The sequence below is a fragment of the Tyto alba genome, unplaced genomic scaffold (genome assembly GCF_018691265.1).
Source record: "Tyto alba isolate M040663 unplaced genomic scaffold, T.alba_DEE_v4.0 Super-Scaffold_40, whole genome shotgun sequence".
Classification (NCBI taxonomy): Eukaryota; Metazoa; Chordata; class Aves; order Strigiformes; family Tytonidae; genus Tyto; species Tyto alba.
Genome location: NW_024881316.1, coordinates 43,872,062 through 43,897,939, shown reverse-complemented (window position 1 = coordinate 43,897,939; position 25,878 = coordinate 43,872,062). Strand labels below are relative to the sequence as shown.

General features: G+C 38.5%; 1 protein-coding gene across 1 annotated transcript; it reads left to right on the top strand.

Annotated features, from left to right (window-relative positions):
• Positions 1 to 3,951: 3,951 nt before the first annotated feature.
• OPN5 (opsin 5) lies at positions 3,952 to 25,878 on the top strand. The gene is made up of 7 exons (XM_033005031.1): positions 3,952 to 4,003; positions 8,431 to 8,583; positions 15,850 to 15,969; positions 18,615 to 18,785; positions 20,762 to 21,096; positions 24,143 to 24,387; positions 25,663 to 25,878. The coding sequence occupies exons 2-7, from the start codon at positions 8,445 to 8,447 to the stop codon at positions 25,724 to 25,726; spliced, it is 1,074 nt and encodes a 357-aa protein (XP_032860922.1). The 5' UTR covers positions 3,952 to 4,003; positions 8,431 to 8,444; the 3' UTR covers positions 25,727 to 25,878.

The following is a 25,878-nucleotide window of genomic DNA, read 5'->3' as shown; positions in this document are numbered from 1 at the left end:
TTAGCACTGACGTACTCATCTAAGAGTCAGGCATCACCAAATCCTCGTGTTTGCATGCAGTTGGAGAGTGTTTCTTTACTGAGCTGGATGCAGACACCCTCTCTGTATGTCCAGCTGCACCCAAGTTTGTAGTGCTGAACTACTGCTTCAGTACTAAACAGGCAGCAAAAGGACCGTTTTAATATCAGTCTTAACCTGTAATAGGAGGAGAGAGATCCAGCAGAGAGAGTAAGGGAAAAGGAGACAGCATTTCCCAGTTACATTCCCAGCCTCTGACTCACTATATGACTGCATGTAAATCACTAAGCCGCTCTAATTAAGTTTACGAGCTGGAAAATAGTTATGCATGTATTTACTCCAGGCCTTATTGTTTTACACAAGAATGGAACAGATAAGACTTCATATGCTTGTCTGCCAGGAAGCTACTTGCTTCTCCATGGGACAGGATCAGGCTTTTGTGTTTCTCCAGGACACTTGTTTAATGGACAAATGGAGAGTGATCTCGAAGTGGAGGGATAGGATTTCCTCTGCAATAAGAAACTTCCACCTAAAAGCATTCCAGGAGCCAAAACCAAAATTGCAGGCGCTGTATCTTGTAATCTGGGATTGGCTTTCTGTTCTTCTTTAGATGGTTTTATATTTGTAGCTTTTCCTTATTGCTTGTTCTCCTGTGGTGCTACTATTGGGGTACTGTTTTCTTGGTTAAAATTGTACTTTCTGAGTTACTTAGACCCATTTTGGTTCTCTGAACCATGCCTTGACTGTGACTAATTTTTATTTTCTTTTAGACAGTATCTGCTGATTATGTAGCTTCCATATTTGAATGGCACGCACATTTTTCACAAGTCAGCCTCAGGAAAGCAAGAGTGTGAAACCTGCTTTATCGCTGCTGTGTTGCAGATACCATAGAAATATTCAACAAAACCTTTACAGCCCCTTCAGATCCTGTGAAATGTTTCTTTTGGTTTGTTTTGCTCAGGTCTATAGAGACATCCAAATTCCCTCTGCAAGATTAGGAGAGGGCTAAAGCCAGATATTTGGCACATAGAAGTCAGTCATGCTTTGCTGCAGCAGGTTCACACAGCTGAAGACCTGCTCATTACCAGGACTCCCAGGAAAACTACTGCAAGAAACTATAGTCCTATCTGCCCCAGACAAAAGCAGGGATGCATGCCCTGAAATTCATAAGCAGGGTGAACTCAAACATGGATGTGAAGAAATTCTGGTGTGCCAGAGGGCTCTCTGGGGATACAGTGGGAACACAGATCATTTCCTCCTCATATGCTGGCTTTTGAAGTTGAGGAACTTGGCAATGAGGGCTTGAATTTGAAGATGAAATTTTTAGTCTGAGGAGGACCCCTGGTATAGGTATGTGTTCTTCTTGGGGGCAAGATGTGAATGTGTTTTGGGTGCTACCTTCCCGTGGTCCTCAGTGAGGGCACTGCAAATGTCCTCTGCTGTAGACACTGGCTCAGGTGCAAGGTGCTGCGTAGGGTGTTGTTGCAGTGTTGGTGTGTACGATGCTCTGTAGTTAGGCTGATTTTATGGACTAAATCCCAAGCAGAAGGAAATCTGTATTGTTTATCAAACATTTACATGGATATTCATTTTAATTTTTCTTCCCAAATTGAGTTTCTCTCAGTGCTTCTTAAACACCATCTATTCTCCAGATAAAATAACGCTTGAGTTTGAATTCAGGTTCTTCTGAATTTCTCTTAGTTTTCTTCTCAGCTTCCTTCATCTAGGTCTCTTGCAATTCATTTATATATTGTGGTATAATATCATGATGACTTTCAAGTTTTTTAGAGTCTCTAAAAAACACTGTTGATGCCCAATTCTTACCAAAGTCAATGTACAAGTGCACTTCTCCATATGTGTGTTACCTGTTCAAGGCACTTGAATTGTCCTTCCATGTGAACAACCCTGCTTACAATACATTTTCAATTAACAAGTCTTTTGTCAAGGCTGGACTCTGTAGATTATTGAATCTACACTAATTACACTCTTAAAATACTGAAATCAATCCCTAATATTAGTTCTCCCCAAAAGGATCTATCTATATCAGATATTAAGCATTTGAGGGGAAAATGGGTGTCTCTGATCTAACAGGGTGAGTTTTTAAGAAGTGGATGGTCTCAAGTTTCCCTCTTAAAAAACTTTGATTAACCTCAGGAAAAAATTACCTCGGGAGGCTGTGAAATTTCCATTGTTAAGAACAGTTAGGACAATCATCTGTAACAACATAACCAGAATTTATCCTGCTATGAAATCAGATAAGGAGTATGTGTTTGCTTGATGTCCTCTCCAGTCTGTTTTTTAGTCATAAAGGTTGTAATGATCGTATGCCACAATTTCGTTTCTCTGTGTCTGCCTTCTGCAGGATGTAAAGCCTCAGTCACCACCAAATTGGCTCTCTTGGAAATAACACTCAGTTTTCCAAAATTGTTATCGAGCATTGCGGTTCTAGACTCTTGGAAACCAAATGAAGGGGATTTTATTAGCAGCTTGAGTGAACAGTTAAGAGATTTACCTTCCTAATCAGAGGTGGCTGCTGTGAAGGCTGCTTCTCTACCCATCTTGCTCAAATATACTGCTGTTTTCGGAAGAAGGAAATTTTCCACTATTTGCATGCCCCAGCACCATCAGATTCTGCTCGTGGACACAAACATATATCTGGCTGCCGACAGGGATATTAGTAGACATTACACCACAGAGAGCATTATTTGTTGTTCTGTTGATCTACTGGAAAACAAATCCACAAATAAATTGTAAAATTCAGATGACTTCAGGCTTGTGGATGTTGTTATGTGCCCTTTGGATATTGAGGACTAACTGTATAAATACAGCACTTTGAAAACATAATGTTTGTGATTTTTCACATAAAATATTGAAAACATAACAAGCTGCTGAGATGAATCTGAAATTTCAGTTTTGATCCTCTTATTGCAAATAAATCAGTTGTCTTCCAAAGATGCTATCCTGGTGAAAAACACAGCTTCAAGTCTCCAAGTATGACATCACCTGTAAAATCATAGTCTATTGTTACAGGAGCTAATAAGTTCATTCTTACTTCATAAAAGCATTGCGTGCCTCTACATCTCTTAGGACAGCTTGTGGTTTATAATTTTCCAAAACAGCAGAACCCATTCTTGCTCATATCACTGACTTGAGAGCCATTACACCAGCACACAGTAACCCATTGGCCCACCTCTACTGTGGATACAAATTCACTCTGTTTTCCTTTTGGGGGAAGAGGTTTAGCAATTTGCTGAAAATTGCTCATTAAGTAGAAGAAGGGATAGGACTCCACAGGACCTAGGGGTTTGCACTGTGCTTGGTCCTCCAGACTTTTCTGCTCCCTCAGGAGGGTAGGGGACTGTAAGAATCTTCTTCAGAAGATAGGAAAATAGGTGGACTAGGGTGGAAAAGATGGACAGTGACAAAGTCATGGTGTGTGGTGAAATACAAATAGACAAAAACACAGTCTGGCCAGATTGTGTCGGTGGTTTGCAGCTGCTGAGATAGCTGTTTCCATGAAGCTCTTGCCTTCTCCAGATGATGTTGTAAAGGCAGATGTGACCTTACAGTCACAGGCCAGTGTTTGCTTGGGGCACAGCAAGTCTCATGCTGTGTCTGCAGTGTGCCAGCCACTGAGGGGTTTACAAAACCATGAAATCAAATGTCAGTGCCCAATAAATGGCAGATAACAGTCAGGTCCATTCTGGTGGCTGCCACTCACCGCCTGTAAAATGTCCTGCTTTTGGCAGGCCCAGGTGTAAATTCCCTGGATTTGTCCAAACCTTAGGAAAAACTGCAGGTGGTCATTGCTCTGCTGGAACAACTGAGATTTTTTTCCCCTTTCCTTCAGTGCCCTCTCTATAGAAAGATGGGATCAGGAAGGTTGCTGCTCTTCTGCTGTCTGCTTTTTCCTGAAAGAGGTGGGGATGGCATGTCCTTGCCTTCCTCAGGGTAAGAAGAGCCTGGCCAAGCCACAAAGGACATGGTAAGACACCCCAGCAGGAGATGAGGAGAGAGCAGGGAGCAAAACTGATGTAGGGCTGACAAAAGTGCATTGATTAAGCCAAATAAAAATCCTCAAACCTCAGATTGCTTTTTTTTTTTTTTTTAATCTCAGTTTTCAGGCTTGATATTTCCATTTTATAGTGTCTGAGTCAGGATTCTGGATCTCCTGAGGTTGGCTATAGTGGAACAGTTCCATTTCAAAGAATATATTATTTAAAAGTGGAATTGTTTGTATTAATTAAATATGAATGTCTGCAGCACAAGAATAAGCACGAGTCCATTTCTAGTAGGAAGCAGCAGATTAGTTTCTTTTGTTATGGTTTTAAATCTGTTTTTACAGTCATTGGGAGCCTTTCAGCAGGGGCTCTGCTGGAAAGGTGATCTGTAGATGAGCTAGATGGTAGGTTGTGGTGTGCTCTCTGTTCCCACACTTTGGTCATTAGAGACCTACTGTAAAGTAGAATCCTTTGGTCTTACAAGGGAGCAAGAAAATACCAGTCCTTGACAAATGATTTATTTTCCAGTACTTGTCCAAGTGTGTCTACCATTCTAGATGAAGTACCTATGTTGCAAAACATCTTTTGAGAGCTTGGGTTTTAATCTGTGCTTATTAATCAGAATCGAGAACTCAATTTAAGCAAGGCTTGTCTTACCATTTGCTATTTTGATATTTTCATATATTTGCCTTTTTTACTTTTTTTTTTTTTTTTTCCTTGAGTACTAGTGCTCAAAAAGTGTATAAACTTGGAAAAATGAAGGTCCTCAAAAGTAACTGTTTTGCTCTACAGATCCACCTGTAGGTCTGTACTGCCTACTAACCTAAAAGCTGTTGCAGACATAAACTCACATAAAAACTTGTGAATTTATTATTGTCCTATTTTTATAATTATTGCATTGTTTCAAAACTCAGTAATAAGTGTTACTGCATACTTTTAAGACGGAAAGAAAATAGAAGCACCTAACCAGGGCTTTAATGGAAAATTTAAGTTTTACCTCTCAGCAGGGTACTTAGCCTGGGATGGGGGCCACATACATCTGAGTGTAGCTTTTCTCTAGCCATGTCCTTCCAGTGTTGCTATGTGGTGTCGTATTAGGTTGGTTGGGCAGATCTTCTGTAGGAATAAAGTGTTTTCCTAGAATCAACATCAAAAATTTGATATTCCAAAAGCTCTCTGATTCTCTCTTATAGGAGAAACGTGAGACATTGCAATTTTACTGATTTCTGTTGTTATTAGCACAAAAGCAGCAGCTTGATATGATAAAGCACAGTGTGCATGTGAAATATAGGAAATGTTAGTTTAAACTTTTAACTTTGTGAATTAAAAGTGATGATTCCTCTAAAACAGGTATGAGAGATTCTACCCTAGAATAACCAACAGCCAATAACAGGAGAAAAGACAGATTCCCAGTCCATAGCTTGAGTCTTCAGACTTTAGCTCTAAACTGAGATTAAACCAAGACCTTCTTTCCTAAGGGAATCTCTTCTACTACATTAGGAGATCAAAAAAAATGAAAGAAAAGTATGGTACTCCGTGGTTATTTTGAGCCAAGTTTTCTGGTTCCTGTTATTTACATTTTTAAATGCAGCAGCTAGTTGGACTGTTGGGAAATACTTGGCTAAGGATGTGTGCCACAGAAACGTTTTGACAGTCAACATTGAACTGGGGAAAAATGAGTACTGAGAAGCAGGTATTTAAAGGGTGAAGCAGTGTTTATCACTGGGCGTGTTGGACTCTAGTCTGTGTTATCGGTGTAGCAGCCAAGATGGGTAGGAGGACAAGGCCATGCCCACTGGGGACATTTGCCTAGGCCTTCCACAGCCCATGCTTGCGAGACGGGCTCCACAAAATACACAAGGGAAGTTTAGAATAAAAATTACACTTGATGGTATGAATTGGGATCCAGCAGACACTGAGAGCTGACTAAATTTGCTGTGAAGACTCTGAGAAATAGATATCATTGGACAAATTAAAGAAAAAGATAATTCCTTTTTTCCCTCTTAAAAGATAACAATAATCTCTATGTAAAAAAGATACCAATATATCCTTTTAGCTTTTGTCTTTTACTGACTCAGATAAAATTATACATGGTTTTCTTGCTTTTAATTTATCATTAGAGGGCAGAAAGTTATTTTCTTAATTAACACAACTGATAATGTTATCACTCTAGCTCTGTTGATTCTTTCAAAATGAGCTCTACTAATTCTTTCTGTGAGGTAGCACTGGGTCCACAGCCGTCTTCTATTTTTCTATACCATTTATCCCTTGGTAAATTCATCTGTTTCTACAAATAATTACTATACTTACATGTGGTGCGTGACTTTGAATATGATATTTCATCCCTTGAGCTCTCTTGTCAAGCACATTAAAGCATTGCTGCTACAATGACTTTCACAGAGGAATCTTTGCAGCATCCAATTTTAGCTCAGATTCTGCAACTCCTATGGAACATGTATACTACATAGAGCTCTTTCTCATACTAAGTAACTTTTGTCTCTGAGCTACAACATGCTTTTTTGTTTTGTTTTGTTTTTAAACAGTTAGTATCAATATTTACTTCATTTGCCTGTAAAATTACAAAAATACTTTCCCCACTTCATACCAGTTTGGCATAAAATTTTGGCAAGCTAACATAAGTATAATGATTGTTTTCTTACTAATTTAGATTAAGGACTTCAGATTTTGCCAGTATCTGCAAGTATTTGTAGAGCCACATGGAAGAAGGCATAATTTGAATCTGTATTAGTACATCTCCCTTGTTCATAGCCTCCCAACTTGATCTAGGAGTTCACAGGAACTTGCAAGCAATGAAGAGTGGTACAAGCATGGATCACTGAAATTTATATTAAAATAATATTTTATAGTCCCTGCCCCTGACTCATTAACTTTTAGGGACTGTGGATCAGAACCTTTACGACTTTTATTAGGCATTTCATACTGTGGTATCTTAAAAAGTACATGTATAAACAAAACTAACAGTTAGCGGTTCAAATCTTGGTTCCTGAAATAATCCATCCAGGAAAACGCACATCCCCTACACTTACAAGGCTTTACCTAATAGTTTAAAAGTTATCCCTCTCCATATTTTTCTACCCACCATTTAGGCACTAGATGTTGATCAGGATTATGGCTTTTCTTGACTTGGAATTGTGAGAGGAATAATTATTCTGCCTTGTTAATTACATCCTTTTCTGATCTGCTACATTTCTGGCCATACAGGGCTGTTATTGAGAAGATTGCCTTCAAGATGCAGAAGGGATAGCAAATGGGTAAAAGAACTAAACATTTTCTCTCTTGATTTAGTCTCCATGTAAGTTTGGACCTTTAAGGGGTTAAATTCAGAGCTTTACAACTTGTCCCAGGTCCCACAAAACAAAAAGGATGGAAGCCCTGCAGCTCAAGTGCTAAATTCTTGCATGACACTCCTGCTCCACCAAGCACTGGCAAGAAGAAATGGAAAGACTGAATGTCCCAAATAACTTTCGACTGGGTGGTTTTAAACACTGCAGAAATGTTTTCATTTTATACTAGAGTTCTTCACTTCAGTTGTCCTGAAGGGGTGACCATGGCTGTCTGCCAGATTCTGGTTTTCTCATATCAGGGTTCACTTTACTGATCTTAGCACATTTGACCTCAATAGTCCATTTCCACACAAAAGAAAATTAAAAGAAAGCTTAACAAGCTTGCTCGGATGGCCCTATTATTTAATATTCCTGCTGCTTCTTCGTAATTATAATAGACAATTACTGTTTATAACCATAACCATGTGAAGTTATTTACATTAGAACCCACCATCTAAATAACTCTAAGGAGAATTTATGTATGTAACTTATCATTTAACTGTAAAATTTGCAGAGCTGTCATCTGTAGACATAGTGCCCTTTAGGTTGTGAAGAAATTGCTGGGACTGTCTTACTGATAATTCCCAGTTTCTTGGGATTACAAGAACAGTGTGTATAGATAAAGACAAGTTCAGTATGCATTAAACACATTGAGCAATGAAGCTATTCAGACATAAACAATTGCCCTGCTTGGTTTTTCCATATTCTCAGTCCTGGGTCAGGTCACTCTTACACCCAGCTGGAAACACGAACCTTCTTAGAATATTTAAGGAAGTCACATCAGAGGCCCTGGCTGGAATGTTGCAGCACACTGGTACCTTGATACTGCTCACATGGATTACTGTGATGAGTGCCATATGAATAATGACATTCTTGGATAAAGTAAGTCATGAAATAAATCGTGGTAGGATACTTTATGCAATTTTGAATTGGATCCTGAAATGCCCTGGAAGCTGGTAGAGCAGAAATGAAGGCAAGAGGGTTCATCTTGTTTATAAACAAAAATATCTTTTCATTGCCTGGTGTCAGACATGATCTATTTCAAAGTCTGTACTTTTGTTTTTCAGACGCTGAACTGGACATGAATGGGATGGCATCAGATCACAACACTTCCTCCCAAGAAGAATACCTCCCACACTATCTCCAGAAGGAAGACCCTTTTGCATCAAAGCTTTCTAGAGAAGCTGACATTGTAGCTGGGTTTTATTTGACTGTAATTGGTAATGATTTTAATTCCTCTTTGAAATATGACTAAGTCACTGCATCCTTGCAGCACTCATGAAGAAGACAGAAGCTGCTGTGCATTAAATGTGTAATTATGTATTTCTTCATACTAGAAAGAAAAATCTAGAAGGAATAGGAGAGAAGGTGTTAAAAATGTGGTGTCAACAGTTAGTGTCAACAGACAGTGCTGATCCAATCAGCCAAAACTGACTAACAGTAGACCTTCCAGCAAAAAGTGAAGAAATACTCATTTTTTTTTCCACTGATATGTTACTAGCTTGCGGTTTAATCATTCCTGACTAGAACTGGCTTTTGCATTTATGCCATGTGGGTTTTATGACCTGTTTTCAAAGCCTCTCTCACGTACCTATACAGCAAAAAGAACATCCTCAGAAGCGCACATTTGAATCTTGCTCAGCTCCTGGCATCAGCTGCCCTCTGTTACATATTATATTGAACAGTATTTTCTGCCTAACACCCTGCCCTCCCTTTAGTTTTGGAGCCTGCTACCACGTATAAAGTTGCTTTGCAAGCAGAACAAATGTAATTATTTTATTGGTTAATACAAATAGATGATAGCTGGGACTGATTTCTACGTTAATTGTTCGTATGCCGAGGAGTTGTCATTCATCTGGGAAATATCAGTCTCCATTTCTTCTAGGAATAAAGCGGTCCTTGTTCTTGATGATTTGCTATCTTTGCTTTGGGGATGGGGGCAAGGTTATATCTTTTTGTGTCAATATTTTTGCTCTCAATTACGTGAGCTTCTAACTGTTGCCTCAACACTTACACTTCTTTCTATAGTTTAGATTTCCTTATGTTTTATGGCTTTAGTTTATGCCGTTTCTCACAGCTCAGCAGCTATTTTCTTAGTAAAGCTGAGCCAAGGCCATGTGATTTTACTACACCAAACTGGGGTCTGGGTGTCAGACAATTGAATATCAGGCTGAATGCAGTGTGTACAGTGTATTCCTTGACATTTATTTTGGTTTTGATCCATTCTCTTGTTCTATCAGTTCTGCACACAATACAAAGATCTTTCAGTCCTACCTTCATGTTCCTCATTCACTATTTTACATCTCTGCTTGTTACTCTCACTTACTTCCTTTCCCTCAACTGATCTAAGTAATCTAATCTTTTCTGCAGTGGAGGTCTCACAAGGACTTGAATAATGCTTATTTCTCATTTGTCTTCTGCTTATGTCTTTATTGAAAAAGGAATTCAGAGCAGCAGAGATGGCAAGTGAAGCTGTATCACTGTGCTGTTCTCAGTATTCATGCACTGCTTTGTACGTATCCCAGCTTTTCATATAAATATTTTTTTGTGCTGCTATGTAGACAGGTGTCTTCACTGAACTGTCCAAAACACCCTGCCCCCTCCTCGGGGCTTTTTCATTCAGTTAAGCAAATTTAGCTTTAATCCTAGGAAATATGTCTGATCATCTGAAATGAATTCTTTCAGTGTACACTGTGTTGCCTTGTTATATTGGCTCTATTTAGTGTAGATTTATCCAGTTTCAAAGAAATACAACTTCCAGGTGTCAGAAAAGTCTTAAAAAACATAATCAAGTTAAGACAAGGAACAGAAAGAAATTTCCCGTGAAAAAACAAAAGCTAACCATGAAGACACAGATTTACATGAGCAGTGTGAGGAGACTGAAATTATAGTTTTAAAAGGGCCTATTGTCATTTTGGTATGGGATTTACCTGTAAGATTCTCAGCTTCCCAATGTTGTAGACTGGACATCAAACAGCCTGTCTCGGACTCATTGCACCCAGTGGCCCAAGCCATGAAAGCTCAAGACAGCTCTGCTATATACATGTGTAGCTCTAAATATAATTTGCTAAATTTTGCTCTGGTTTTTAATTATTTTTTCATGTGTTTGTTTTTCATTACATTTTACTTGGTTAGTCACTTTACCCTTATGGTCATTACACACTCCAGTAGCATCTTTCATTAGAGCCAAGTATGCTTTTCACATACACATGTAAATGTTGTATTTGCATCTTCCTTGAACTTGCATCTATAGCATAAGATACCGCTGGTACCCTGCACAGATACTTTTAATCCCTTTTAGCAAACCTTGCAATGTTTTTAAGCAGTCATTGCTTACCTGCTGGTCAGTTGTGCCCTCAGCCATTTTAGCAACATCAACTGGTTTCATATTTTCTAGACCCAGCACAGCAGTGTTTTAGCCACTGTGCATAATACAGAAATGCATATTAATCTTCCAGAGGCCAAGAGATGTACATAAACCCCCCCTTTTATAGGGGTTTGTGTGAAGAAGAAGGGTATTATACTTTTTATCAGTAAAGCAAAATTACACCTCAGAGCTCAACCACTGAGAGAGTGAATTAAATAAAACTGATGGAAGGAGCAATGTCAGGTCTTCTTCTGTGCTTGTGAATAGAAGGGGTAAAGTAGTCTTTAAATACATGTCTCTTGCCAAAAAAAAATTAAGGCTTTGTTTGGGTTAATGCTTCTGATGTGAGTTGTACCTTACAAGACTGGTTAAGCTTAGTGCATTGGGGATGTCACCATTAGATCCTGCTGATGTGCAGATCTGTATTTTATTAAACATTCATGTTTAGGTGGATAGCAACATTTCAATAATATCTTGGGCTTGTAAGAGTATGAGAACTTAGAAGGAAATTCATCTTTTTGTTCCCAGGTAAGTCTCCGAGTGGCTTTTTTTATTTTCTGCAAACAAAAATAATCCTAAATTTCCTTTCCCATTAAGCTGTTTTCTGACAGTTCAAAACATCCACATTTCTGCTGAGACAATAAGCACTGCCATGTAGAGATTTTCAGTGCTAGATAATGGATCTTAAGGTGGTGGAGAGGAAAGCCTAGTTCTGTGTAACTATTCAGTAACATCAAATTCCACACCACAGACTTGCTAAAGCTGTAAATTTGATTTAATTGGCAGATTTATAGGTAATCACAGCTCCCAGGTATCCAAAACAATGAACAAAAACTATGTGCTCAAATGGATCTTGGGCATAGTTGTGTCTTGGGGTAACTCTGCACTATTGAAGATTTACCTTGTAAAATGTGTAATCTGCAGAAGATGGGAAACCAAGCTGGAACTTTCAGCTCCTGTACCCAGCGAGGGTATAAAATCATAGAATCACAGACTGGTTTGGGTTGGAAAGGACCTTAAAGATCATCTAGTCCCAACCCCCCTGCCCCGGGCAGGGCCCCCTTCCCCCAGCCCAGGGTGCTCCCAGCCCCATCCAACCTGGCCTTGAACACTTCCAGGGAGGGGGCAGCCACAGCTTCTCTGGGAAACCTGTACCAGTGTCCCACCACCCTCACAGGGAAGAATTTCTTCCTTGTATCTAAGGAAAATCTGGAGAGGAAACTGAGCTTTCCAAAATAGGAAATGAGGACATGGCAACTATTAACCATTACTGCAAAACATGAAGCTTTATGTTCAGTATTTCAAGAGACAAGACAGAACACTTCCATATCAACCTTACTCTTGTTTCACAAAACCTCAGTGTCTTAACTCACACGTGATCCAAAGTCTTTGTGTGTATGTGTCTATAGGAACACTCATTAAGTCACACAACTGCTTGACTCACCAAAGCAAATCAAAAGAATTAGAGCAGAAAAGTCCTTCTGAACAAGCTGGAGGCTCAACAAGAGTATATGGTTTGTAAATACTATGCTAGCTTTCTAATACTTCTTTGGAGAACATAATGTTTTAATTTAATTTAATTACTTATGTATATTTTTTTTTTTTATTATAACTCATGGTTCAGACTGAACCTGCTCATCGTCACCTTCTGCCACTGAACTGTGTCCCCTATTCTTCTGCAGAGCCCTTCCAAGAAATGGTGACCCTTCTTGAGGATGTCCTGTGTGGACATCCTGATAGCAGAGAGAGGGACTAGATGTGGAAAGGTGGGAAGCCAGGAGGTGGGAACTGCCATAGGACATTTTTTTGTGCTTGAGGCATGTAAGGTGCAAGTGTGTTTAAAATTGATTTGAAAAGGGCAAAGAAGCTGCATAGTGAGCAAACAAGGCTGGGATCCTGTCTGGAAACTCAGCGAAGATTTTAGGGTCAGGCTGGTTGTACAACTGAAGTATTGCAGTTTGAAAGTATTAAAATACATTTTTTTTTTGTCTTTGGAGAAAATGAGGGGTCTTGGCCAATCTGTTAAAATTTTCTGTGAATGTGTGATCTTTTGTCCTAATCAGTTAATTTCCATGTGTATTTTTTTAAATGTCTGGAAAAAAAATAATCAAATAGTACACGTGGTTATAAGAATCCGATTCGTTTTAATTTGTTACTTCCCCTGCTAGCTTTTTCATCACTGACTTGATTGATTTTCTGCACAGTTGGGTAGGGTGACTAACTACTGAGTGGTGACCCACTGGTTGTCAGCTCCTTTGAAAGCCCGTGGAAAGTAACTATTGATTTGTAAACTGTTGCTACATGCTTCCTCAACGTGTTATGAAACCGCTTAATTGAAAACAAAATTCCAGATTATCTTTTGTTTTTCTTTCCCCCCCCGCCTCTGATTGCTACTTTTACACACTTTCAACTTTCGCTGCAGATTGCGTATCTAAGCCTCGCTATTTCTCTGTGGGTGTCACTTTTTTAGTTATTGCATCCTTGGCTCTTTGTATATATGTAATAGTGTTACTGTGCTGTGGACAGTTGTGTTTGCCCCTAGAAAATAGCCTTTATTTTATATCTGAAGAGTCTTTTTTCCCGTTTCCATCACTGGGCTCTGCCCAGACACACATCCTGCCAGCACCTACCAGAGCTGGGAGACTGCACCACTGAGAACTTCAGCTAGCTGTTAAGAAAATCTTTTTAGTAATGGGAAAAATGAGTCAGTAGATGGTTCATCTAAGGAGATTGCAAAGTTTCTATCACCAAGAAGTTAAACAAGAATTCAGGTAAGCAATTGTCAGACAGATGTATAGACAAAAGGCAACTTAAATTATCACTTGATCCCTTCCAGCAGTAGGGTTAGGAGGTCAGTGCACTAGGGCTTTCTGAAACATTGCTATGAATAATATGCAGTTGCTTCAGATGCTTGTCTGATGAAGACATCACTTTGGACTACCAGTCAGTTGAAAAAGATTCAGGAAAATGTCAGGTGCTTTTGAAAGATATTTCAAACTGCATTCTGGCTCTCTAGATATCCTAAATATCAAGAGAGAAAATGGCATTAAGAGAGAAAAGGATTAAGATCTATGAAGAGTGCTCAGCAATACTAAAAGTCATTTACTTAGCTGCAAAGAAGAAAATAATTCATATGAATGCCTGTAGCTACTTATAATTCAGATTAAATTTTCAGAGCCATAAGAATAGGATGTTCTTTAAATTTCATTCACCAAGGATAAATCAAGTTTGCTGAGAAAACCTAAGATTCAAAGATAAGACAGCTTCTGTCCTGTTTATTTTTAAAAATAATGTAGAAAGCAATACTGTCAGTATAAAAATAAGAGCTGTTTCCAATTAGACGAGTATTGCATTCATTACTGAAAAATTCCAAAAATTTAAAGTATTTTTGTCCTGAGTTTGGCAAAATTTTGGTCCACAGTTACTCATATTTCTTGAGAAATAGTCTGGTTTTAGCCTCCGGGAACCATTTTTCTCTCTGCTTCATGGATATTCCCAGGTTGGGTTTCTTGGTTTTGTGAGGACATGCCACCCTTGCAAGGGGATCGTTCAATTGATGGGACAGAGTAAGTAATTAAATACCCATTTAATTCCTGAGCTTTAATTCCTGAGGTCTGGCCTCCTAGAACACTCTGATGTAAATTATGTGGTGTTCGAAGATACAATATTTGGGGACGGTGGTGTTGTTGGGTAACTGGGAGGCTGCTGGAGTATTTTTGAAATACAGATTATGGCTGAGTTTGCAGCACCAAATCCATGTGTAGGTTTGCTGCCTCATCTACAAGAAAGTTGAGTTATTTATGACTTTTTTATAGTAGTGTGGTGGGTTGGCCTTGGCCAATAGCCAAGCACCCAGGGCAGCCACCTGTTTACAGCCTCCACAGAGGGACAGGGAGGAAATATGATGAGCAAAACCAGTGGAGATAAGGACAGGGTGAACATAAAGACAGGGAGATCGATCACCAGTTATTGTCGTGGGCAAAACAGACTCATTGTGGGGCATTTAACTTCATATTTAATTACTGATTTGGGTAATGAGAAACAAAGATTACAAAAATAAAATACTTAAGGGAAACACCTTTCCTCCCCTGTTCTGAGGCTGAACTTCACTCCAACATCTCCTTCTTTGCTGTTGTAGGTCCCTTTGGTGAGGCAACAGTGGCACAGGAGGTTGGGGCCTCTGCCACTCTTTGCTCTTCACGTTTTTCTTCTGCATCTCCTTCCGTCTTACTTGTCTCCTCTGCTCTGACATGAGGGCTCTGTGGGCCACGGTCCTCTTGGGTGTTCAACTTTGGGGGTGACTGAAAAGGGTGCTGTGTGTTCTCCTGTGTTTCCACTGCAAAACTCTCACTCTGGGCTCAAACTCTTTCAAACATTAGTTAGTGAAGGAAGTTTTCTTTAAGGGGACTGGAAATCCTGCAATTTTTGGTACCAGTGTGATTAGCTCCATGGGTGATTAACCACTTGCAGCATTGGTCCCTCTGAATCCTTGGGTGGTGATATGGCAAAAAAGATCTCAGCCAACATGACCAGTATCCCTCTTCATTCACTGAAATCCCAAAGAAGTTAAAATTAGATATATTTTATCATTTTTCTTTCTTATGACAGAAATAAATCTGTACTGTAAAATTTAATCTGTGATATTAGTATCTTAATTTACATTATTTTAGAAATCTATCCCTTAACCTCTGATTATAGTATTTAATAAAATTAAGGCTGGTCAGTGATTAGGATCCTTGTGATTACAGACAGCTGAATTTCATTCTTGTGGATGTATAAATGTTTGTGAGAAGAATAGGGTTGATCAGAACAGAGGAATTATGGGATTTCTATTATGTACATTCAGTCAATAGTTGTACAGACTCAGGTGGTGAAGGCAATGTCCTGCTGCAGAGTTGAAAATTGCATTTGTTGTGGGAGGGAGATGTCTGCAGTATATGTCTCTATGAGCTGCATAATGAGGATGTGATGATCATGTTTTAGCATAAAATGTCTAGCCTTGAGACCACAGGTTCAGGCTGAAAATATCAGAGAATTTCACAAGAAAGATGGGATATTGCTGGTTTTGAGGAGAATTCTATTTTGATTGTTTTTATTTTTTTTTTTTTCATTATTATAGGGATTCTTTCAACTCTGGGAAATGGGTATGTTATTTTTATGTCCTCAAAGCGAAAAAAGAAGTTGAGACCTGCTGAGATAATGACTGTTAATTTAGCAGTGTGTGATCTGGGCATTTCAGGTAATTTCATGTCTTATTTTCACTCATTTTTACTGTCCCACCATTCTTTCTGGCCACAGCAAGTGACAGTCATGGGATCCCAAAATGCCTTTTGCTGCTGATATTTCTTCTCCAGTGAGAGTCGTCCCAATGAGACGGACTGTTTCAGGAAAATTTCCCTAGGTGTATTTTTGGAATGTAGTCAGATATATCCCAATCATATAAGTTGTATGTCACAACCGTGCAAACTACATGTTTGGGACTCTTCTTAATATGACAGCTGCTAGTTTCTCTGTTAAGGTCTGTCACTAACATACCACTTGGTCAACTTGTCTTCCATGGGAATCTCAGACTATCTGCGTGTTTAAGTTTTGTAACTAAAAATAATTGTAAATCTGATGGGCAAAACCATGTGTGCTCTTTTTTTTTTTTTTTCTATTAATGGAAGATGTTGACTGGAGATATGTGATGTGTTCTGTCTGCTGGATGGAAAGATGGGACTTTTTCCAAAATTGTCACTTTTCACATACTTGGCACCTTGTTCAAGAAACGGGTCCTGCCATGGCCTTGATTCCTGCAGATTTCCACAGGGTGGCAGCAGCCACTTGTTCAGAACTGCATCAGGCTCATTTTGCACTGATACCATGCCCTGAGTCCTGTGCCGCTGAAGAGAAATTTGATTTTGTGCAAATAACTGTGTTGGCCTTTAGAACTGGCAATGATATACATGAGTAAAATTGCTGACTCTTAGCATATATCCTAGACCTTGCCATATTGCATGTTTTTCTTGAAACCTTAATTGCTGGGGTCAGCTTTTGCTTGAAAAATTAAAGTACTTTTATTCTTCTCAGAGAAAAGCACATAATATATTGACCTTAGCACAACCTTCAGGCTCAGGCAGAATTTTCCTTGCAGGCTTAAGCGAAGGGAAAAGAATCCCCAAATACCTTGTGTAAATATAAGCCTAATTTTGAAGGGTTTTCAATCATGATATTTTAAGTACAGAAGATGGAGCAAAAGCCATTTTCTGCAAGATTTTGTTTTGGTAGAAATGTTTTAATTTTCTGTTAAGAATGAAAATAGAATGTTTAGTTTTGTATCAGTTTGGTCTGAAATTAAATATTTTGGGAAATAATCCAAAATATTTTTCTACAGATTACTTCAACAAAATAGAGACTTTTGTTTTGACTTCTATGACTAAGTTACCTTGTGGAAAATACAGTTTATAAGACCATTTTTGTTTTCTTTATGAACCAATTCATTGAGCTGCCATGACATTACAGTGTGGTTCAGCTGGGGAAACTTTCCCATGGCAGCTGAGATGTTTTCAGCTCCTTGAGGTACTCTGACAACTCCTGTGCAGGAAGGAATGAAGTCACAGGAAGGTGGAGTTCAATATTTAATGTTGTTTGAACATTGCAGTTGAACAGTTCAGGCCTTGGAACATTTCAGGTCAGTCTGGTAAGTAGAAATGAAGGATTTGGAAAACATGCTGATATTTCTAGACTGATTTGTTTTGAGATTTCTGTTCAAATAAAGATGATTTTTTTGTTTGCCCTGTTTGAGACAAAAAAAAAAAAAAAAAGAAAGAACTCAAGAAGTCAACTAGAAAATTGCAATTTCAGAACTTTCTCTTTTTCATGATACTTACGAAGACTATGAATAATGTTAATCTGTTTTAAGGTGAGAATGGAACAATGTATGACCTAACTTCACTTCTTCCATAATGCAACACCCACTTTTACAATTGGAGAAATGAACTAACGTACCACTAGTAGAGAGTCTCCAAAATAGCTAGGTATTTCCCTTCTGTTTGCAAATGTTGAAAACTTTTTAATATCTGTGGTCAGGTGACTTGCTGAGAGTCACCAGGAAGTGTGTGGTATGGACAGGAGCTGAAACTACTTCTGCAGCTCAGGTCCATACTTCAGTCCATAGATTTTTGGCTATGCAGCCATAGCACCATCTTACTTTCTAATCTAACACTTTACCACAGCATGCATCCTATTCTTGATCCTTGGTAGGTTTGTAGAAGCCCTCTTTGAAGGCAAATTTCTTTATCCCACATTTGAAGACACTCAATTGATTACAGGAATGTAGCCTAAATTACTAAATATAAATTACTAAATATTAATAGTAAATTAAAATATAAATTATATTTAGTAAATATAAATTACTAAATATTAATAGTAATTATCTGAATTAGTATTAATATTAATTTATTATCTGTACCTGTTTCAAGCCCAGACTCACTCATAACCCATATTTTACACATGCTGGCATGTGTTTGCATGTGGAATTAACACATACTGTGAAGTTTTCAAAATGGGAGGAGCTTGCACATGCTCAGTACCAGAGTCTGTGTTTAGTTCTTGTTCATGTAGTCTCCAATAAAGTATCTGTTTCCAGCCATTCTGCAGTCTTGGCTCATCCTACCACAGCACAGATGCTATGGGATCCAGCTACAACTGTTTTAGTCTTAGTCCTGTGAGTGGAGAGCACACAGGTCATCACATCTGTTGTTCTTGGAGCCCTCTCTCCACTCTGCAGAGCATCTTTATGGGTATTATCTTTGGACAAAGGAGAGGGTTTGATTTTCTGGGAAAGAGTGGTTATAACAGTGATGGATTTTGGCCATCAGCTGACATTCTTTTTTCCTTTTGAAGTTGTAGGAAAACCCTTTAGTATCATTTCCTTCTTTTCTCACCGCTGGGTGTTTGGATGGATGGGTTGCCGCTGGTATGGATGGGCTGGCTTCTTTTTTGGCTGTGGGAGCCTGATTACCATGACAGCTGTCAGCCTGGATAGATACCTAAAAATCTGTCACTTGTCTTACGGTAAGAAATCAAAGCTGTATTAAATGACTACAGAAAAACTATATTAAGTGATACAGTTTTCTGGACCAAAATCATACTTAAACTCTTCAAAATGTTTTTGTTAAATATAGAGGGGAATACAGACATAACAAGAACATATTTGTATGACCCAAGTAATCCCATCTACATTTGTATTGCTGGACATAACACCGTCACTGTTTTCTCTGCTGTCTGCTTAAGCCATGAGTTTTTGTAATCACTCACAGATAAATCACTTTGTGTCTATCAAGGCCTACTGTCATTAACAGATTCAACTATTGCATATCTTGCAGGTTCTATGTCCTGACACACAAAAGTGTTACTTATTAGATGCCTAAAATCCTTTAAGGTATATGGCAAGCTATTTAAAACGTCTAAAAGATATGGATGTGCAATAGGTCATAATAGATGTGATATCATCTCTCTAATATGGAGAAGGAACCTGAGAGGATGCAATGAATTTAGCGATGAAAGGTGTTATCACCATATCCATCAATATCTTGTGTCTCCTCAATAAGAAGTATTATATGCTTCATTCTTTCCATTGTTCCTTGTCACAAGAAGTGCAACGTTGAAGCTGTTTGAACAGTTTCTGATAATAAGTCCTGTGGACTAAATCAATCAGGAACCTGGAACACCTGATTATATCTACACCTTCATTTTGCTCCAAAAGCAACAACTGATTTATTTATTGAATGATGGATGGATTGATATAACAGGTTGATGTGGTTTCACAATAGCTGTGAAAATAGTGCTGAAATTTTAGTCCTCATGTTATTGTTGCTGTAGTACTGTAGTATTTCCACACCTGAACACAACAAACCACCTTCCTGTCTCTCAGCCATTGTGCTTGAATTCATCATTTGACAGTCAGTGTTCATCTTCCTTCCAGTGAGCTGGAAGGGTAATATCAGCTGGGGAAGGGGCACTGGTCGCATCCAAATTAGAATTATTTGTTTTTCTTTACTTTTGTTTTAAGTCATTCTAAAATCCTGAAGAAAGATCCTCAGTGTCAGTGGATGAGGAGTGAAAACAGATCCTCCAAGATGGAAAGAGCTGTTATAATACTGTAGTCTGAGTTTCTGCATAAATCATAGGCATTAACTTATTAGTCCTATCTGAATCTAACATGTTGAGCATAGCTGATGATGGAAAACTTGTAAACTGAAGCTTTTTCTAGCTGGAATAGGGTTGCATGCAAGATGGGCAGAGAGACAATACTCCACTCCATCGCTCCAGGCATGTCATTAGCATTTAATAAAACAAATGGACAAGGATACATAAAAACACCAATTACAAATACTTCTGACTGTATGCACATGATGATTTGCAGTACTGGAAGAGAATGACAAGGTACAAATAAATCTTGGATATGTTATTTCGTCTGTAAATCCTTATCTTTCAGTTGCTTGGGTTAATGATTTATGTTAAAAGTTTTCTAAGGTCAAACTTTAGCTGGTTAATATGTGACAGAAAGAATAGGAAATAACATAAGTTGCATCATAGAGATTCAGCTAATGAGTCTTCATACTGAACAATGAAAGGCTGAATTAAATAGTCCTTCATCTCATCTGACCACACACTATGAATATGCCTTTACAGACCAAGAAAGCAATTTTCAAGATTACTAGTCAAGATTCCCACGATCATTGCTGAGCTAGCTCTTTGGATGTTTTTGTACAGACTCTTCTAGGTTGTAAATCATCACAGCCTAAAGTAGAGATCTGAAATAAAGTCAGGTGGAGTCTTCTCTATGAGTATTTCCCCTCATAAGGTATGATGCGAACTGGGGTGGCTAGTTCAGGGGTCGCTATAGATAGCTAGAAGGAGGCGAGATAAACCCTACAGCAGTAGTTGTCAACCAGCCAAACAAACTCTTACCGCATGTGTAGAATGACATATTCAATTGTGCCAAATACATATGGACCTCAGGTTATAACTCTTCAATTATCTTGCAGGTACCTGGCTTAAGAGACATCATGCATTTATATGTCTGGCAATAATCTGGGCCTATGCTACGTTCTGGGCTACGGTGCCTTTTGCTGGTGTGGGGAGCTATGCCCCTGAGCCATTTGGGACCTCCTGCACTCTGGACTGGTGGCTGGCTCAGGCTTCAGTGGCTGGACAGGCTTTTATTCTGAGTATTCTTTTCTTTTGCCTCCTGCTCCCAACTGCGGTGATTGTGTTTTCCTATGTCAAAATCATTCTGAAGGTCAAATCATCCACCAAAGAGGTTGCTCACTATGATACCAGGATTCAGAACAGCCACATACTTGAAATGAAGCTGACCAAGGTAGGCAGGAAGATTTAACTCAGTTTGCTTAATCGGGTCCTAAAAGCAGGTTTGGAGAACTTCAGCTATATAGTCTCTTATGCCAAGTGATGGTACAATGCTCTGAAGGTGGTTCTTCTAGCTTCTTCCTCTATTACTGTCAAGATGGGAAAAGACAGGAATTGAAACGTAATTTTGTGATTAGGGCAACTGAATCCCCGAGATCGTGATTCAGTCTGAAGCCTTCCTGTGTGACCTTACACAAGCCACATCATTTCCCTGTGGCCTTGTTCCCCATCGTAAAACTCCCTTTGCTTTCAGAAGCAGTTGCGAAGAATTATTTTAAGGCATTCAAGGTGCCCAGGAATTATAACAGAAAACCAGATAAAAAGCAGGTTATTGTAGAAGGGAAATAAAACTTTCAGACAGCTTACGATCCTCTGTTAATGAAGATATAAACCAAAGTCACTCCTGTGACATTGCAATTGTTTTTTATGCAAATAATTTATCATTTAGGTTCAGCCATGAGCTGCTGATAAAAATGCATTCAAGTAATAAAATTAATTTTCCATCTCAGACCACATCCTATTTTCTCTTTCTGATTGAAACTATTTTCTATTTGGCAATGGTGACAGCCATGATCCTTTCTGATACTGGTTATTGTGCCAGGAAATATCTCAAAATAAAAACTTGTACTGAATAAAACCAGATTCTTTAGCTATAAATGATTCACCAGCCTCGGTAAGCCATGCCAAGAGGGAGACAAGCAGTATCCTTTGCTTGGTTAATCAAATTTTATTGCATTTTTGGGGAGTTGAATTGAAAGTTACATAATATGCAGTAATAAGTGACATTATGTCTAAACATATCAGAGAATCTCAGCTAGCTACCTGTATGGTCAGTGCTGCCAATACAGCTGGTAAAACTGTACTTGCCTTTAAAAAGGATTGCTTCTGTACGGAACAGTTTTGTGATTATTCTGAGACTTTCCTTTAAAGAACGATGAAAACTTTTGGTTTGAGATTACATATTTATTTTTTCCATATAAGAGGGATCATGTAAAACTTTAATATGATCTGAGTTGAAACATTAGTAGTTGTCCCTTCTGTCTCAGATGTACAGGGGAGAACATAATGTTGGGTTATATATAAATATGGAAAATGACTCTCCACCATAACCCATTTAACTTCATAGCACAATGAATAACAAACAGGCTATGTTTGAGATCCTTGGCTCAGATGCACTTTCTTCAGTGGCAGACAACAAAAAAAGCATAAAAGACTGAAGTTTTCCTGAAAATACTATTGCCATCAAGATGTGGAAACAAAGGCTCCACAAAAAGTTATGCAACATCCAAAAAACTCGAGTTTTCTGATGATTTTTTGTTGTAATCCTGCGAATTGCCTCATTCCAAATAAGTGCACATGTACTGCTATCAGTTTGGATGCAGAATAATCACCTGTCAATGGCAGCAGTATAATGGCATCTGTTCTTCAATATGTACTATTGCATGATGTGGTTTGAAGATATATCAGGCTGTGACTGAATGCAGACAGGTTGGCTCAGATAAAGTATATAAATCACGAATTTTAGTGCCAAACAATTTGTCTCTAATATTTATACTAAACATTGCTATGGCTACTTTTCCTCCTGTTATAAGGAAGTCCTTTTCTCATTTACCAGGAATGCAACCTAAATATTTGGTAGAAATTTGCATTTTAAAGCATCTACAGAATCTAATGGAGTTACAAAAACCATGCTATGTGTTAGGAGAAAGAAAACTAGACATTGTACTAGCATTCTCACTCTGAGTTTCAATTCCAGCTTACCCAGGTAAATACAGTAATTTATTATCTCCTGGAGTGGATATACCCAGAGACTTGACATCTCATGCCTTATTCAATAACTTTATGCTCACTTTTTTCATATTTATCTTGAAAGAGTTTCAAATGGTTGGCATTTTTCGAGTGGAAGATAGGCCATCGACCCCCTCCTGGGTGCAAGCATAAGATACCCCTAGTTTATCAAAACTCTTCTCCTTCCTCCTGTTACCAGTGGTCATCCTTGCAGCAGGTTATTGGTCCCACTGGGTTTTGACGCCTTCTCTGAGGGACATCAGCACAGACTACAGGAGAGGAAGAAGCCCTGCTTTAGATCAGGATGTTGCAAACTCATCTCTTCTGTTGCTAATTTCCTTTGATTTTGCCTCATGGTTTGGTACTGGGTGATACAGAAGAAGGAGCTATAGCATGTATAGACAGGAATATACTCTCCTAAACAAACATACCTACAGAGGCAATCAAGGTCCCCCACTCCCACACACTATCAGGACCTAATTCAGTCCTGGAAACTTCTTCAAATACTTTCATTTTATGAACTTTGGAATCTGGTTTCAGAGGACCCAGAATTTGTAAGACACGTGCTTAATAATATTTTTGGTTTTGTTTTTCCAAATACATGTTTTTTTCACTCTGGAACGGAAAAGAGGCTGGGTTTCTTTTTGACAATCTGAGGAATATTTGGTTGGAAGAGACAGTAGAAGTAAGAGGCTCCTCAAATAACCAAGAAAAAGAAAAAAAAAAAAAACAACAATAAAAACCCTGTAGAAAATGTTTCCAGTTTGACATGCATTTATTTCAAAGATGTTTCCAAGATTTCCAAAAACTTTCACAGCTCTATGTTATGTATGATCCTAAAAAAGTGTCTGTATGTTTTGAAAGGATGCTCCTCCTTAAATAATTTAAATTTACTGTAAAAAAATTATTATTTTCTGAGATCTCATTTAGTTTCCTCATGTTTAGCCAGACCTTTAGGCATTTTTAAAGGTCTGTGATAACTGACTCATTAGCTGCTCTATGTTAGGTGAAAGAAAAACAGACACTAGATAAAGAGAAGAGAAATGCATGACAGTTTTTGTTCAGATTGTAAATATATCCAAAGCAAGTTATAATTTTTCTTTTCCACTCTGTGGCATGTTCCCTTGCATTCTGTCTAGCTCTGCTGTGCTGCTAGTGTCTAACAGCTAGATTAACCTCTTTCTCTCTCTCTTCCATTTTCCTCTCACAAGGTGGCAATGTTGATCTGTGCAGGATTCCTCATTGCCTGGATCCCTTATGCTGTGGTCTCTGTGTGGTCAGCCTTTGGACAGCCAGATTCAGTTCCCATTCAGTTTTCAGTGGTACCAACTTTGCTTGCAAAGTCAGCAGCCATGTACAACCCAATTATTTACCAGGTCATTGATTGTAAGTTTGCCTGTTGCCGGCCCGGAGGATTGAAGACATTGCAGAAGAAAAGATCTTTGAAGAAATCAAGGTAATTTCTTCTTTGATAAGTAAGATATCTTTATGCATACAATGTTCCAAAAAGTACCAGACTAAGATCTACCAAGAGTCACAGCTCTTTGAATCATATTTCTTGATTGTGACCATGATCTATTCAGGGTCTTTCTTGCCATGGAAATTTGTGAAGTGACTCTAGGCGTAAAAAGAGAAACAAGGAGATCCAGCTGCAACTCCATTGATAATAGTTGAAAAAAATCCCATTGGTTTTAGTGTTTTGGGGATCAGTCCTGTCTTCTCGTTCCTTTTCTTTTGTGTCATCATATGGATTACCTCCAGAAAGTGTTGATTATGTCCAATGCCAGTGAAGTATATGGGAAAGAATTCTGTTAATTCTTTACATAATAAACCTGATAATACTATGCCTTTCAGCCACAGAATTATCAGGGAGAGGCAATAGTTCCTTAATCACCCAGTAGGTACCACTCACACCAAAAAACCTCAAACCAAACAACTCAAAGCGTAATAAGGTTTCACAAAAAGGCCTCTCTTTTGTTTACAACTTTCTGGCAAAATCTGTGCTAACCACCAGTATTGCTCCTGCAAACTAATTGTGCACTTGGAGTAAAAATGTTTCTAGTTCTATTTAATGTCAGACAAGTATCTTTCTTCTGTGATTGAACAACAATGAGATAATGATGGATGTTATTCTGCAGTGTAGACTGATATAAAAGCCACAAATGCCCTACCACATAGAAGTGACTGTGAATCCATTGAATTCCAGTAATTTGAGTCAACAGCCTAGAACATACATGCCTCAGTATGTACTTATTAGAAGCATTAAGGCCCCTTTCATCAATCATATTATTCCCTTACCAATTCCAGCATTTTTGATGTGTTCTTCAGAAAATGAATCAATATCTCAAACTTCCACAAGTTCCCTTAAAAGATTACTCTATAATCTTACACTCAGATTTACCTCATCTGCAGAACATACATAGTTTATATGTTTTAAGTGTTTGAGGTGCTGAATTTATAGCCTACCAAATACCCTTCTGCAGCTTTAGGCAAATGATAGACAAATCTAAAGTAGCCCAGTGAATCCATGGCAACTGGATTTGTGTTTAGACTCCATGTTGTCACTCTGAAGGAGGGAGGTTTCACCTAGTCTCTCACGATGAATGCAAGCTGGTCTTCCTAGGCCTGTGCAGTGAACAAAATTATCTGGAAAAATCACTTCCCAGAATTAGGAATTTAACTGTCATCTTGGTATGAGCAAAATGATTGTTGTGGTTTCTCCTTCCCATAGGATGTATACCATATCTGCACACAGGGACTCGGCAACGATGAACGAAACCCAACTGGAAGTATGAAGGCTCATTTCACATACAGAAAATGAAAACCTGATGACAAACAATCATACTGTCTCAAGTTCCTCTTTCTGTAAATAAATTAAAACATGATGACAGTTTTATTTTACTCCTTAGTCCTATGTACAGTGCAGTTCTTTCTATCCTGACCAAAA